This window comes from Corvus brachyrhynchos, unplaced genomic scaffold, assembly GCF_000691975.1.
Source record: "Corvus brachyrhynchos isolate BGI_N302 unplaced genomic scaffold, ASM69197v1 scaffold279, whole genome shotgun sequence".
In the NCBI taxonomy this organism is placed as follows: Eukaryota; Metazoa; Chordata; class Aves; order Passeriformes; family Corvidae; genus Corvus; species Corvus brachyrhynchos.
Window position 1 is genome coordinate 1,530,513 of NW_008246060.1, and position 16,482 is coordinate 1,546,994.

A 16,482-nucleotide genomic window follows, 5' to 3' on the forward strand; every position below is an offset into this window, starting at 1 on the left:
CAGGAATTTTTGTATCCTGACAAATTTATAACTCCATTAGAAAGATTTATCTAAATTTAATATTTTAGAGTCTACCTAACAATTTTGCATCCTATAATCTGTTCATAAACTGGAACTTAAGTACAAGAAATAGAAAATAGGAATTTTTCTGTACAAGATTAAAACTTTAGCAACCAAATTGCATTTGTGTAATATAATATGTGAGCTGTTCCCACATACTAACATTTTTTTCTGAAGAGAATGGATATGGATTGTAAAAGCAACCCAGCCAACCAACCAATCTCTCTGTAATTTGGTTGTATGGTGGAAATCCCCAGTAATTTCCTAGTGTTAACATAAAATCAGGTGAAAGCTGCCTGGAGTGTGTTGTGGCCAAGGGATGCCTGGGAGGCAGGAGGCTGCTGTGTCCATAGCGAGTAGGCCTCGCCTGGAACTTGAAGGGAGGAAATTTTCCCAGGGTTCTAGAGGAGGCTCTCCAGGACTCATGCAAACCTGGGTGCTGCTGCAAGGTGCTGGATGAGGAAGCAAGGAAAGAGTAACCTACTTATGTCAGGATAGAGACTGGGGGGGGACAGTCACTGGAGTTACTTGGCCATGTTAGCTTTTTTTCTCAGAGGGTGTCCATATTCCATAATCTCCCTGTTCTAATAATCAGAAAGCTCCAGTAAACCCAACTTCAGAGATGGAGGATGCCTCTGTTCCAGACAACTGAAAGGAAAAGCTGGTCCTGTGCCACCCCAGGATGATGTCACGCTGTGCCTCTTCCCAAGCACAGAAATGTGTGTTGGCAGGGATGGGATTTTGTGTGACGGCAGTGCTCTGCTCCTCAGGAACTTCTGCCAAACAGCAGGAAGAGTTCTTGTAGGAGAGCTGTTCACAAAAGTGTGTCTGCAAAAAAACAGCACCAGGAAAACTGAGCAGGGCACGGTGTTGAAGCTGTGCCTCCTGAGAGGTCCTTTGGTAGTCATGAGTGGATGTTTCACTGACTGGAATACAAGAACAACCTAGAATACGTCTTTGTAAATAGAAGGCACAAGACAGCTTTGCAGTTCTTCCAGAATTTTTACTGGTGCTTTAGGTACAAAATGATGGATTTATTCTGGAATAGATGGTAGTTTGTTTGCCTGATCTAGATGAAGCTTTTTTTCCACCCCCTCTACGACCAGGTTTGGTGGTTATAAAGGAAGAATGACTTCATTATGTGTTGAACTGACTTTTTCACAATAAACTTGAGAATCTAAAAGCATACTATCAAATGTCACTCTTTTATATGATGTATTTCACAGTTTAAAATACAATTTTTTTCCAGAGTTGAAATTAGAATTGTTGACATTAAGGAAATGAAAATGATTGATGGAGTGGTTTTACTTGACCAGCTGCTAATGATTTCTCACTCAATATCTCGTTAGCTTGTGCTGAAGTCATGCATACAGCAACCTAGAAAATAGCCCGAAGTTCCTGAAACTATAAGGAAGAAAAATATAAGTTATTTTGGTGCTTTTGATCTATGAACTGTGATATAAAATGTGACTTTTGATGTTCTGGGATGGTGTGATTGATAGCATAATTTTTCTTATTAAATTGTTTATTCTTTACTGAATGTTACAGTGTATTATATTTTGGCTCAGAGGCAGAGAGAAAGGTCACTTAATTTCCTTGTTGGCCACTGTAGCCCTTGCTCGAGTGGAGCTTTTTGGGGAGAAAGGGAGAAGGCATTTTCATTGGGAACAGCTGAACATGCTCATCTGAGAGAAACTTCTGGAGCTTCCGAAGATGGTGACTGTGAAGAAAGAGGAGACTATATCTGTGGCTCCTGAGGGAGTTTCATAAAGTTCCAGCATCTCAAAAGCCCTGCTGAGAATTCTTAGCCTGAGAACAGGTTTGTAGGAAGGGAAGGGTCCATGATGAGCAAGAGAGGGGTTGGCGGACCAACACTTTGATTTTCAGTTTCTTTTGTCCATCAGGGCAGCTGTGTCACTCTCTCAGAACTGTGTGGCGGTAAAACATAGCTGTAATTCAGTGGCTTTTTGATTCTCTCAAGGAGAGGGTGGAGAAGGCTGTGGTCAAGAGGGGGGCAGTCCCTGGGAGGCTCCCAATAGCCACCTGTCAGTGACATAAAGTTTAAATTCCTGAATCACTATATGGATGAGTTGCTTTCTTCAGTGTGAGAAGGAAGGAGTAACCCTCTAACTGAATACTCTTGGAGTATAGGAAATACCTTGAAAAGCTGCAGGTGAGCATTTAGTTGTGAGATCAGCCAGTGTGTTGTGGCTATTGCCTGTGTCCAGCTGTGCTACATAAAGCTCTCGTTCTTATCTCCAGTGCTGACTCCTAATTATCTTCTGTATGAGTGCAAAAATCCCACTATGAAAATATCAAATTCTCTAAAGCCAATGGTGGAACTGCAGCTGGCTTTAATGGAGCCAGAACATCATTGTATTTCAAGGAGTTAAGCTCAGCTCTGGGGGTCTTACTACTTTTTTAAAGAGTGTGGTCTGTATTGAATATTTTATGCTGTTCTTCCTTGGTTTTGCCTATGTTGCCTGGCACTCTGATTTATTTTAGTGTCTTACAAACTTTATTTGAAATATATGCTCAATATTTTTGTTAAAATACAGTCCTGGTTATATCTCCCCATTTTTTCTTTTTTTGAATGGTGCTGTGGTTTTGATGTTTCTGCTGACATACATGATGCAAAATGGAAGAACTTCTGCAAAGCAGAAAGAAGAAATTATGGTTTGACCTAGTGTTGAAGCCGAGCAAATTAGCAAAAAAAAAACTGTTGGTAACCAGTGAGAAATCATCCCATTTTCCTCATGCATTTTTTACAAGTATTTTGTGGCAGCTGAAATTTCTGACCAGGACTAGACTCTGTCTCTTTTGCCTCAGACTGCATGTAATTATTCAGAGTATGCCATTTCTCCTTGTAGGAAGACTTACTCCCCACAGGCAGGTGTAATCTATCATCTTTTCCTTCAACAATTCCCCTTTTCCCTCTACCCCAAAAGATATCAGAAAAGATTTATAATATTCTGCGGCCCATAAAAACTGCTTCATTATCCCTAAATCAAATATATCTGATTGCAAAGCTCTTACTTTTATAAAAATTTCGGGAGCAGAATATTTTATGGGGTTTGATGTGCTTTTACTGAAGGCAAAAAATGCATTTTTTAAACCTAATTTTTTGCAAGTTATTGCTGCAAAGTAAAAGCCCTTTTAGACAGAAGGAGGATAATGGCTCTATCTTGAGATGTCCGAAGAGAAGGAAGTATTCAAGCTGAAGTGATAACATCAATTCAGCTGGTGCTGTGTGTCTCTATTGTCACTGTCCTGTCCCTCTAATGTAACAAACACCTTATTTTACAGCCATGGCAGGTGAGGTGGGCAGCTCCTTGAATGGAGATGTTGTTTGTTCACTCCCCTGCCCCAGGGGGATTCCATTTGTTTTCAGACCAGTCACAAGGAAGGAGCAGCTGGATTTGTGCCCTCCCGTTTTCATTCCTTCCTGTTTCCTTCCTTTTCTTGATCCATTACCATGATGAGCAGTTACAGCTTCGTCAAGTCTTTAATCACTGAATCATTGGGATCTTCTTTTTCCGTAGGCTTCTCTATGGTTTCCCCTCCTTTCTTTCTCCATTTTACACATCTATCCCTTCTCCTGTTTAGATAGAATGAATTTACTTTCCTTGTTGGGTGTTTTTCCTAAAGATGTTTTTCAGTGAAGTGCTGTTTTATTTTTGGACAGCTTTAATGGAGATAGTGGCTTTGGGTGAGAAATAACTGTAAGGTTCCCAAGGGTTGTTGTGGGGCGTTCCCCCATTTCCTACAAAGCAGCTCCTGCTATTTCAGCTTAGTTAACCCTTGATGCTGCAATATCTGTGAAAAAGATTTTATATTTATAATGCTTCCTTATTTTTTAAATTATTTCCCAATGTTACCTTTATTAACTGATAGTCCTGAAAACTGTGATGTTAATGGAAAAATACACCACTAAAGCAGAGCAGAGCTCTACTCTTGATGGGCAGCATTGTATGTCTTTATTGCCCCATCCAATTGAATTAATATTAATATGAGCAATACTTTGGTGTCTTTGCATATATTATTGTTTATTTATTAATAATTCTGCCTTTGATTTACTTTTCCACTTCCCTTGGTTTCTCTGAAGTCTTCTTAGGTGAAACAGGCCGTTAGCAATGTTATTTTTAATATAAAAGCACTTAATTGAGGGTCTAATATATATTTATTCATTATATTTATTTGCCTCCCTGAGCAGTTTTGCAGATCTGTGTCTGTCTTTTTTTTTTTTTTTTTTGTGGTCAGTTACTTCTTTTAGTTCATGTGTGTAAGGCCGGCTTTTTTATCCCTGTTACTGATTTACATTCAGATACTATCCTACTGATTACTGACATGTACAGGAGATATTTGGTACTAAAGAAAATGGAAATGGTTTTCAATTTGGGAAAGGCAGATCCCATTCTCAAGGGGTTTGCCTGTGTATATCCAGTCCAGACTTAAATTTAATCCTTCTCATCTTCTGTTTTGTGTTGTGCCTTGTTAGCCTGTACCTCCTTTTAAAAACCAGCCTTAAATATCTTCTCTTCGAGATCCATATAAATTTTGAAAATATATATATTTTTTTTGGTCCTGCAGCATAACTTAGGTGCATCTATGATATTTATAGCCCCTTCCTTTACATCCTCTCTCAGGAGTAATGCTGACTTATTTCTGCATTTAAATCTTCATGTTTTAGCTAGCAATGGGAGTGCTTTTTTGGGTAACTATAGTATTTCTGTGGCATTAACAATGCCCCTGCATAAATTCCCCTCCTCCCTCCTTATTTTGTAAAAGAAAACCTTACACACAAACTCTTAAAACAGGCCATTAGTGCTTATTTCTGGGAAGCAAAAATGATTCTTCTTTTTTCGAAGAGTAATTTTGGTTTTTAGTAGGCATATGTTTGGTTTATACTTGGATATTATAGGGAGGAATCTTAGAATGCAAATTAGCAATATAAATTATCTGAAATCGATTCTTTATTTTGTGGGTATTTTAATTTCTTTGCTAAAGTAAAGGTAGAGTCTCAAAATTCCTGAGGCAAAATACAGGTAGGGAAGAAAGGAGTGAACGAGTGCCAAGGCTTGTGAATGTGGGAGAGGAGGCTGGCAGCACTTCACATTTGAACCATGAGATTGATTCTGCAATGCAGAACACAGGCAGATCTTTCTGCCTGTTTGGGATCAGGTATCTTCAGTGAGATTGTTCGTAGATTCAAGGAGTTATTCAGAGAAATAAAGAAATGGAAGACAGCTTCAGGAAGAAGGTAGCATTGAAGTGACTAATTAAGCCAGACAGGATTACAAAGCAAATTTTATCAATAATGTTTATTCCCACTCAGGTTCACTAATTCCGTTCCATTGATGTAGATACTGTGTTCCCCAGTGACTGGAGAGTTTTTTAAGAAGTTACAGAAGCACCTATACTGTTGTTTTTGCTTTGAGATGGTGAGGGCATCATGTTCATCCCTTCCAGAAACTTCTAAAGTTTCTATTATAATCACTTGATGAAAGTGGAATTAGGGCAGTTCATACTGTCATCTGTTAACCCTATGTCTTCAAGGCTTTAGGATGCAAAGAGATTATAAAAACCCCAAAACTTAACATCACCTTATGTAGTGGTGGAATAAAAAAAAAAGGTTGATTTTTATTAGCATATTCTAGCATTATTATATTTATGAATCTGTATTTGCAAGAGCTAGTGAAGAAGAAAAGGAGTCAGACAAGCTTCAGCATGTGCTTGGTAGGCAGCAAAGCTGCTCAGCTCTGGAGGTGGATACCTGAGAGGCATTTCCCTCCAGGATCTCAGTCTGAATAGCTCTGTCTCACTACTGGCAGTCTCAATTGTGACAGCTAGATTTTGGAGAAAGAGCTGACTTGCAGAAGGCAAAGAGAGCTATGAACTGTCTAGTAATGCTGAAGCAGAAGAAAAAAATAAATCTTGTTCGTGAATCCTGTTTGCATATTCAGATACACCACTGATAGCTGTATTTTTTCCTTTCCTGGCAATGAGAATAAGGCTTTTGGGCAGTTATGGCTGGGTTAATTGTGCAAGTTTACAGGTTCTTTAAAAATAAAGTTGCTAACAGCAAGACATAAAGGGGAGGTGTGTCATTAGTACTAGAAAAATAAATCACTTTCATTTTTTCTTTTGAAAGCATAAATTACAACAAACTATTCAATATGAATCGTTCAGTTAATGGCTTTCCATGCCTCATTTATGACATGCTCTTGTGTAAAACTACTGAAATTATTGAGGTGCACAGTGCTGCAGGGACACATCATTTTCTTTTAATGAGTATTCTCAGCACTAGTTGATGAGGTTTTGTTCTCTAAGAAACACAGAATTAGTGTATAATAATAATGTTTAAATTATTGGGCTTTGAAATATGTTTCACTGAAGCACTCACTTTATGATTAGATTGCAGATAGAACTATTGCTGACATGCATCCACCTTAAAAGTCTGTTTCTTGGGGAATACAGAGTGGGAAGTACTCTCAATGAAAGCGGGAAAAAACATACTCTTGTATAAGTGCACACTTCGAATTCTTCTGGTGTTTATTAGGAGACCATCCATCCTGTTCATGTCAGTTGACCTAAGGCAATTAATAAGGCAATCATCACACATCGCTGTTAATCCAAAGAAATCCTGTACTAATGCAGCACTGATTAGTGCTCATTTGTATATTATTACTGTTACATGTGGCACATCTGTCCTGGTTGGCTTTGAAGTGTCCCCTGTGAGGAAAGTATGGGAGCTTTAATGTCCGAGGGCTGGGGGTGATGAGCTGTGTGCCACTGGCTCATTTGCTGTTCCACAGCGGGCGTTCCTTTGTGGTTCCCCATCTGAAGAGGCAGCTCTCAGAGGGAGTTATGTACATACCAAATTGATGGTGATCAAGTAGAATAGAAACTCCATGCCATGTGGGATTTTCACACTTGTACACGCTGCACTTCAGCTTACATAAAAATTATTGGAAAAGTTCTAGTGGCAAAATGGTAATTTCTTGGGGGCTCATTAAAATAACATTAATCATGAACTCTGATTATGTTCACCTTAATTTATTCTGAAACTTCATAAATTTAGAAATTAATCAGATTCTGTAATTAGGTAGAACAATAAAATGGAATTTTGCCTTGTTATTTTATAATAGAGCTATTAATTCATTCAAATGTTATAATTTTTTTGAGGAATTTAAGGAAAAACTGCTTTTAAGTACAGATCATATGGTCAAACTTGTACCTATTAGAGCTTCAAATGTATCTTTCTGTGTTGAAAAATGCTTGAGGTTTTTTTGTAGTACTTCTGACAAGCAGGTTTATTGTTCGTTTACTGTTGTGGTGGACTTGAGAAACCTGGGAAAAAGCATTTCTCCTTTCTGGTTAGTTGAATCTTGATTATAAGATACAGACCCCCCCCCCCCCAAGAGAAATCTCAGCTTTTCAGATGAAGTCTGCACTCCAGGTGACTGACTGAGTGGATGTTATTCATGCTCCCTGGAAGCTGGCAGTGTGTCATTATTAATTACGTGATAGTTGTAGTTCTGTGTTGAGAATAGAAACCATTCACTGCTACCAGAACAAAGAGAAAGGCAGCTTTTCCTGTCAAAGTAGATGTCCTTGCTGCAGCACTTGTGAATGTTACCAATTGCTGTGGCTTCAGAGAAGCTGTGTGCACTTTCAGAAGGGGACCAATAAGAGGCCATGTTTGGCTCAGGAAATCCCTGACCTACAAAGAGTTGGGATCTGTGGAGGCTTTCCAGGGAAATAGGCTGTGCGCTTGCCCCAGTCGAGTTCTTCCTTGGGTTTCATGTCTCAGCTGCTGTGCAGGACAGATTATCAAGGCTGGGTGTACCTTTGATGTGACCAAGTAAAACCATTATTGTATTCAGCCTTTACTACTAAGATTTGCCTTTAGGAAGCCCAGGCCCTGAGACCTGTGCAAAACTCCGGAGCAGAAAAACCTCTCCCTCAAGAGAGGAGGATCAGGCTACAGGATGTGAGTTAAGCTGTACTTTTTCACCTGTTCAACAGACCATTTTTGCTAGCCCTGCTGGGAACTGAATACAGCTGCTTGTAGGTGACACTGTACATGATCATGTAATTAATTACATTCACCATCTTTGAGGATCTTCATTGCCAGTGAAGCAATATCCAGAATTTATTACAGTTCCACTGACACTGGAATCATGGCTTATTTCTCAGGTCATGGTGATGCCCTTGCACTTTTATTTTGGTTTTTTACCCTTCATGTAATGGTTTTTGCACAATATCTGTTCTCATGTCCAGTCTGAGGATTGGAAACAAGAGATAAAGCATGCCTTGAGAGAGAAGGAGAGAAATTGAGGGACTCTGAGTAGAGCAAGCCTAGTACACAGCTTCTGAGGCTTGTATTTTCTGTTTGTTATGTGTTGCGAGAAGAAGTCTGATATTTGCAAAGCATGTCTGAACACTGTGTATATTTTAGGGGTTTTTGTTAGTGGTAGCTCTCAGATCCCTTGAGAATAGTTCGTACTGCAAATTTTCATAACTTTTTAATTGAAGCAGTCATTTGCTTTCTTGTGTAGAAGGTGTTTGTTATTTTTTTATTTACTGTCTTGAGATATAAGCAGGAATTTGTTAAATTAGTCATTAATCTTTCTATACACCACCTTCTCTAGACAGGACTTCCAGTCAGATACTTGGGCTTGCTTTGCTGGCAGCTGTTTCAACCCTGTGCATTACTGTACAAGCGTGATCCACTGGTGGATGGTGGGAATTGTTGCTTGGAGCTAGATTCGTTTTTAAAATTGTCTGGGGTTTTTTGTTGCTGGAGGTTATATTCTCTCTCAGTCTGTATTTTTCAAGAGTAATGACTTCCCCCAGCTTTTTCTTGGTAAAAAGATCTGCCAGGGTATGGTGGTGTCACTTAACTGTGTGACAGAGATGGTTACTTCCACTTGTGCTGTAGGGATCTATTGGAAAGGGAAACGATACATGGAAGTGACCCCCTCTTAATAAGTATTTGAACCCATAGACTCCTTTCTTCTTGCTAATTTAGCTACAAGGCTGGGGCTTTATTAGGAATACTGTTTTGTTTTATCCATGGAATGAAAGCATTTACTGTGGCTGTGCAGCCAGAATCAGAACACAGCTGGCAGCAAGCTGTTGGAAAGCAGGCGTACACAGGCTAACATAATTATGAGTGAGTGTTTTTTTGGGTTAGCCTAACCTAGGTTTTTTTCATGATGTGGATTTTTTAGGGAAGGTAACTGCCTGCTATCTAGCTTTCTTGAAGACATCCATCTTATTGAGAATAGCAAATTTTGGGATGATTGTAGTCCATTGAAAAAAATGGTATCCACTTAATATTTACAGAAAGTCATATCTTAACAGTCTGGGATGGGGGTGAGCATGCACCCCCTGCTGCTCTGGGCCCTGGGATGTTGGATCCGTCTTGCAGAGCACTGGAGTGGCCTGCTGGGGTTACAGAGAGCCTGCAGGGCCTTTGAGATGCCTGGGAGGTGACTGTGAGAGGCTGGAGTGGCCTGCTGGGGTTACAGAGAGCCTGGCCTTTGAGATGCCTGGGAGGTGACTGTGAGAGCATGAGGAATCTGTGAGGTGCTAATTCTGTGACTCTGCTTCTACCGTTTGTCCTGTGGTATGTGGGTCTGGAACGTGGGAGTCTTTGATTCATGATTGAAGAAAAGGGGAAATGTTGGGGTGTATGTGAATATTTACCCATCTGTGCCTCTTTAAGCAGATATATCAAAAACATGTTGTGTCTCTTAGCATAAAAATTTTTTTTCTCATGTTCCCTAGTCTAAACTCACTAGTGTCCAACACTGGGAATGCTCATGGCATAGTTCTCCATAAATAGGAAATAAATGGAACCTTTGAACATCTGGGCATTTTGAGTAGCTCCACTAGTGCCAGGACCTTGTTTACACACCATAAATATTTGAGGGCAGTGGGTTGCAGTACAGAATAGGAAGGAAAGAGCAAGAACAATTGAAATGACTTTTTGGGAGGGTGGTATTTGCTCCTTCCAGCTCAGGCTTGCTCCAATAGCCAGAATGCCAAAACATCAAACCTCAAAAACAGCTGTGGAGTGATTCAGGTAACTTCTTCCAGCAGCCCAAAAGTCACTGGGCTCCAGAGTGACTCCTGCATGTTTGCTTGCAGTGGGTAATTAGCAAAATGTATTTCCAAACCATCTGTAGGAAAATTCCAGCACTGTGGAAGGTGACCACAAATTCAAGAACCCATGTAGTGAAGAAATCCAGAACTGAAGCCTGCAGGTTTAAGAGGCATCTTAAAAAGACAATGTTTTGAAGAGGAAATAATTTATGCAAAATATGTTACAAAATCTAAGTGTTAAATAAATAAGCAATACAATGTATTCTGTTTTGACACTTTGTTTCCACTTAACAGGTACGGAATGCAGATTAATTTGTTACTAAGTTTGAAGATATTTTTCATTCTATTCACTTCCTTTTGTACAAACAGTTGCCCTGTAATTTTAAATTTCAGTCTTCTACTTTGAAGCTACATGAAAATATGGTGGGATAAAGATCCAGAAAAATAGATTTGTGGTTATATAATTTCTCTTTATTATAAAAAAGTTGCTTCGCCATATGAAACTTTTTTTTCTCCTATATTTTGGAAGGCTCATGTTCCCATTTTGTTTTTCACCGAGTCAGCATGATATAATGTCTTTCTAATTTCTGTAATCTTTTATGATTACAACATGAGGGTAGTGGTATAAAAAGTCACTCTCATACAGTATTGAGAAGTCTTGAAGATTTAAAACCAAAGAATGGGATATAAGAATGCTTCAATCCAGATATTAAATGATAGACAAATAAGCAATGTAGTAATTGTTAAAGACTTAATACTACATTAATATTTTTTTTATTTAAAGGTTTTGTTTTTTTTTCTTTGTTTGCTTTTTCATAATGTTAAAGGACTATAAACTTTTACCATTTTTTCCATATTACTACATTTTTCTGCAAATAGATGTTTCTTTTGAGTAATATTTTATGTTGTAGGAGTATTGTAAGGGCTTGTTTCTGTTGCCGCTTCTGTCAGCAGCTTCCTGTGCCAGAAGTAGGTTTTGGACCCCTTTGTCTTTTAGCAGAAATACAAATGCCTGATTTGGCAGACGCTCACAGCAGATTTTGTAGCTGCCTGTTGAAGTCTCCTGTCTGTATTGTCTTGCAGAGCAGTGAGACTTAATAAAATATAATCAGCCTTGACTAACAGCTGCATAAACAAACTGCTTTGTTAAAAATCAGGCTGTATTTCAAGGCAACAGGTAAGTTTGAGGAGAATTCAAATTTTTTTTTTTTTTTAAATTTTAATTTCTAGGAAAACTTGGCTATATATTTCAAGAATTTCTTAGAAGATTGAATAGTTAAACCCTCCCTCTGGAACCAGTAGATAAAATTCTACACATTAAACACAGTAAAAATGGTGCATATTCTGCAAAGGACAGAATTTTAGATTAAAGTTGTTTGGGCACAAAAGCAGTAACAAAATGATCCCTACAAAACAGAGTAACTTAATAACACAAGAAATAACTTTTGTTAATTTGAAGCTTTAGAAACTGAAGCTTGTAAAGTAAGATGTAATTAAATTATGGTACTGTACATACCAGTTGTTCTTGGTAATTGAAACTTTACAATATGAAAAATACATTACATCTGTACAGTTTATACAGGTAGGTAGGATGAGTTTTGAAAAAGATTCACTTCAAGGGTCATACTCTGAAGTCAAAAAAATACTGCACAACTGAACTAATTACAAATTGTAGACTCGAAACAATGAATCTTTGTGATTTGCTTTTAATTTGAACAGGGATCCTAGAATCCATAGAATTGTCTTCTCACTTGTGTCCATAGTGTTACATAGAATTTGGTTGCAGCCTCTGCTACAGGAAACCCCCGCCAGCACCCCCCTAAGCCAGCTGCTGGCTGTGCTCCTTGATCCGTGCCGCTGTTGTGATTGTGCTCAGGTCCAGCTCGGGCTCCAGGTGTGTGTCCACTGCCTCCTCCTGGGCGCTGGAGTCATAGGGTTTGTGAGCCAGCAGCTCGTGGTGCACTCCACAGTAGCTCAGTGTGGGCTGGTCGTAGGCCAGAAATGTCGACACGTTCATGGACAATGGGATCTGGGGCAAAAACAGAGGCCAAAAGCAGCCAGTTACCAAAAGACACAACCAAATGGTACTTGCCTGAATTGGATATTGAAAAACCAGATTGTCTGCTCTCTCTATCCCTCTACCCACTCCTCTCCACACAAACCCTGGTCCTCACCAGGATGTTTTAAACCTGACCTCTGCCACCTTTGACTTGAGACCCAGGGCTATGTACATGCTTCAATGTGTTTGTGAAGATTAAGACATGCTTGAAGTTATCTTTAGAATGTAATTAGCCTTGGCTGTAATCACTCTGTCAGGAAATATTTCAAAAGAAATGTAAATGCTTTTTCAAGTTCAGGTGTCTTGAATGGGTCAGTGAGTGTGATGCCTTTGGTCTGCTTGGAAATAGAAGTGAGAGGGTGCTTCTCACTACTACTGGAGTGTTTGGGGAAGGAGACCTCAACCCTCCTGGCATTGTAACTAAACAGGGAGCATCCCTATTTTTCTCCTCCTTTGCAGCTTTCCTTCCTGTTTTCATTCCTAGTGGGATGTGTCTCAATAAATTTCTGGTTATGAAGAACCTCCTGTTCTTTGAAATTAAAAAAATCAAATAATATCCCAGCAATTGTAATGGTTAGTTCTCATCTCTGACAGCACTTCTGGAGTAAAACCCACTGCACTGTTTAATTCCTAGTGATATGTGAGCTTCATATTGTTTGGAGTTCAGGTTCAGATGAGCATCAGAAAGCCCCAGCTTATCTTAGATTTACAGTTTAGAAGCCTTAAAATTGCAGTTTCTATTCAAGGAAGCATCTGTTCTGCAGGCTGAATTTCATTGCTTAGTATTAAATTTCTGTGCAGTGAGGGGGAAGTTCCAGCTACCCTCTGTCTTCTCAGAAAGTTTAAAACCCTAGACTTACTTGATGTAGAAAGTGTAGCTAAAAGTTCGTATTTACAAAACTGTATGGAAAACCAGAATTTTTTAAAACGTAATTCTGTTCAGTCCTGAAAAGAATGTAGTCCAGTGTTTGGTATGTTGTTTTTTTTTGTACTTCTCTTTTGATCATCAGTGGCAGCTGAAAAGTTACCACAGATTAAAAAGAAAGCTCCCCCCCCCGCCCCCCCCCCCTTTGAAAAAAAAGAGGCAGATAATTTGGTTCTGGTTTCTCTGTTGCAATTACAGGGATCTGCAGGAAATGGGTTATTTTCTCCAGCCTGCAGAAGTGTATTTACTTCTAAACAGATGTGAACTGGCTGGGGAGGGGAACACTTGTAGCTCCCAATGAGTATCTCAGCAGTCAGCAAAGATGGGAAAGGGTCTTGCAAAGGCCTTAGAGCATTTATTAAGCTCTGGTGGTGTGCCTGTGTTCTTATCTGATTGCTTGACCTTGGCTGTGCTTTCATAAAACACAGAAGTGCATTTTTTTCTGAATGCATTGTATTTAGAATCAGAGGCAATGTTTTCAGCCTAAGGATTTTGGTATTTTGTTAAATTTCGTGGACATGGAGTGTTGGAACCTCTTGGGGGGATTTCAGGAGTCAGCCACAGAATCCTGAGAATGAAAACTTGGAAAATAAAGGCATAAGAGAACAGCCACAGATTTGGAGTGGCTTGAGAATGTTATGATGGGAAATTACGATAGGGCAATGGAATATTATCCATGAAAATGACAGAACTAGAGCTGAAAAACAGATGATCATGAAAAGGAGGGATGAAAATAAGTAAACCACGCTGAAACAAATGAGCTGAAGGATGGAAGTGATGGAAGTGATGGAGCTATGGTGTGTCATTCTGAAAACGTACAGATTTGCAGCGTCATGACAATGTCACATACAGCATAGGCATGGGAATGCAATAGATCAGCACATGGTCAACACGTGAGAATTTCATCTGTTTCATATACAAGTTTTGCTGTTGTCTTCAATTAACAAAAGGAGCAAACCCTTGCAGTACATACCAGGGAACTATACAGCTTTTATGGATGTGAATCAATGCTTTATTTGTGATGCCCTTGCAGTACATACCAGGGAACTATACTTTTTTATGGATGTGAATCAATGCTTTATTTGTGATCATGGGAAGATTCCTGGTATTTCAAATGAACCTCAAAACAAACCTGATACTTTACCATCCATCAGTTTTTCTCTGTGACTTTTTTTTTCTTATGGAGTCTTAGGACAGGGCTATTTTGTACTTCCATCTACATCTGCCTCTGTACCCCTGCATTTAAGTTCTCTCTATGAGTTAGGCAGGTCTTGCATGTAACAAGTCCCTTAATTCCCCTCTAGAATGCCCTAGAGGGAAATTGTGAGGGAAACTGTGTAATAGGCAATTATGAAAAGAAAATACCTATCTGATTATTATCTTGTCCGTTTTCCTTCATTGTCTGCTTCTTTAAGCACTTATTTACTTAAAACTGGTGTGCTGTGAAACAAGGGAGATATTTAAACTCAAACTTCTGTTAAAGGAATAGGTAAATCTGTGACAGCCAATTTGTGATGGTTATGGATTTAGAGTTCAGATCCTTCTGGCTCCCCTACCAAGAAGTAATTCAGCTATGGGGGTAAAGTCACCAGAAGTTACTTTTTGTTGTAACTTGCATACACAGTGAGGAGGCCACACTGTAAGGCAGCGAGTGCCTTGGATTGAATTATTGTCCCTTGAAAGTGCTGAAAAAGATAGCTGCAGAAACCTCTAGTCACTTTTAAAGACCTCAGTTTTCCTTTAAACTTCTCAGTTCTTAGGTGGTTGTTCTTTCATGTTTACATATTTCAACCTTTCCAAGTCCAAATTCTGAAGGCCTGGTAAAGGGCAATGGGTTGTTGGAACAGCTGCTGAGAACTTCGGCATGAAATGTCACAAGGACAGGTATCAACTCAGCCAGTTTTCCTTGACAGTGGCACGGAGGAGTTGAATGCAAAGGGAAAGATGTTTTCAGTCTTTTTCCTGCTTCTCTCAAACTCATTTTCTACTAATTCAGGCTGTAATAAAAAACCTACCAAAAGTGTAAGCAGCAAGAATAGCTTTCACTGAACAGCAAAATTGTTCTTCACACAAATGTTAATGTCCTCTTGGTGAGGGAGAATTGTGTTTTCTATTCAAAGGGCATACCTGCCCAGATTTGTGAAATTTCAATACTCAGGAACTCTTGCTTTTATTCTGCTACACAGTTGTGGAATGTTTCATGTTCCCTGCTTGGCTTTGGCAATTTTTATATTCTAACATGTTCATCTCTGGTTAACTTGGGCTCCCACATCGTGAGAAATAACACAGCTGAATCCAAACAGAAGTTTTGTGCCTAACTGTCACTGCTGTGTCAGACTAAAATGCACATTCCTGTCAGAGAAAGACCAGGGTGAGGAAGCAAAGGGCAGGTGAGAAACCTGAAGTCCATTTAAGTCTTTTTAAACCATTTCTTGAGTCACTCTCAATGGGAGGACCCACTGTGTCCACGGCACTTTAAACAAAATAACCCCTTATTGAAGTAGCTGCTGTTCCTAGACTTCAGTTGTTTCAGTGGCTGGATGCCCTAGGCTTATATTGACACTAAAACAGGAAAATCTTTACTAAGTGCGTGATTAGAATTATGGTCCATCTGTAAGAGTAATCTTATCTGTTCAGTGTTCAGCATGAATTTTTAGTAATTTATGATGCAGCACATTCCCTAGGAAAGGAGGGTGGTGTTAAAAAATAAAAATCACCTTGAAAAGGTGATCGAACTTCTTGAAAAGGCCAGAAATTCTGAAGCTTTGCTTTGAATGTTGGACACCTGAACAGTAAACTGATGTTTTCTGAGGGTTGGAAAAGAGTACAGAGAGCATTCAACCACTGATGGGTTCCAAGGGAAAACCAGGCTTTTTTTTTTTAATTATGTCAGTGTAGATTTGATATGTTAAAGTAGAAGGAATTGACAAAATTTTTTCAGCAATTTGCATATACTAATTTTGATAGTCACCTTTACCAGGTTTTTGAAATGCCAGAGGGAACAGCTGCTAACAGCTGCTAAGCCCTTTCTTCTTAACTTTAAGAAGATGGTAAGAGGAGAAAGCAGAAAGAAAAGGTTTTGTATTTCACTGATTCAGTTCACTTGGGTTCAGGCTAAGACATAATGAGCTGTGGTTTCCTAGTTGCTGGACATTTTGTCTTGCATGTTGTTAATTTTCCTAAAATTTGAACAGGGTGATATTTACTTAAGATCTTTCCTTCCTGCAAAGAATGTGACATTTGTAAGATGAGAACAACTTGTGTCTTGATTAGCTCTAATTGCTTGCTTGACTCTGAAAGGAGTATGTATTACATTTTTTCAGTT

The 16,482-nt window shown here is 39.1% G+C and overlaps 2 protein-coding genes across 7 annotated transcripts in view; one reads left to right on the forward strand and one right to left on the reverse strand.

Moving 5' to 3' along the window:
* Positions 1-16,482, forward strand: part of CTNNA3 (catenin alpha 3) — a 431,590-nt gene that overhangs the window by 99,702 nt on the left and 315,406 nt on the right. The gene's annotated exons all lie outside the window — the stretch shown is intronic.
* The window catches only part of LRRTM3 (leucine rich repeat transmembrane neuronal 3), a 77,985-nt gene continuing 71,865 nt past the window's right edge, over positions 10,363-16,482 (reverse strand). For 2 of the 3 annotated variants that reach the window (XM_008642755.2, XM_017746368.1), the window contains one exon: positions 10,363-12,202. In XM_008642755.2, the coding sequence (XP_008640977.1) occupies positions 11,993-12,202 (210 nt within the window). In that variant the 3' untranslated portion in view covers positions 10,363-11,992. The remainder of the gene's footprint in view (positions 12,203-16,482) is intronic. The other variant, XM_017746369.1, reaches the window with a different exon arrangement.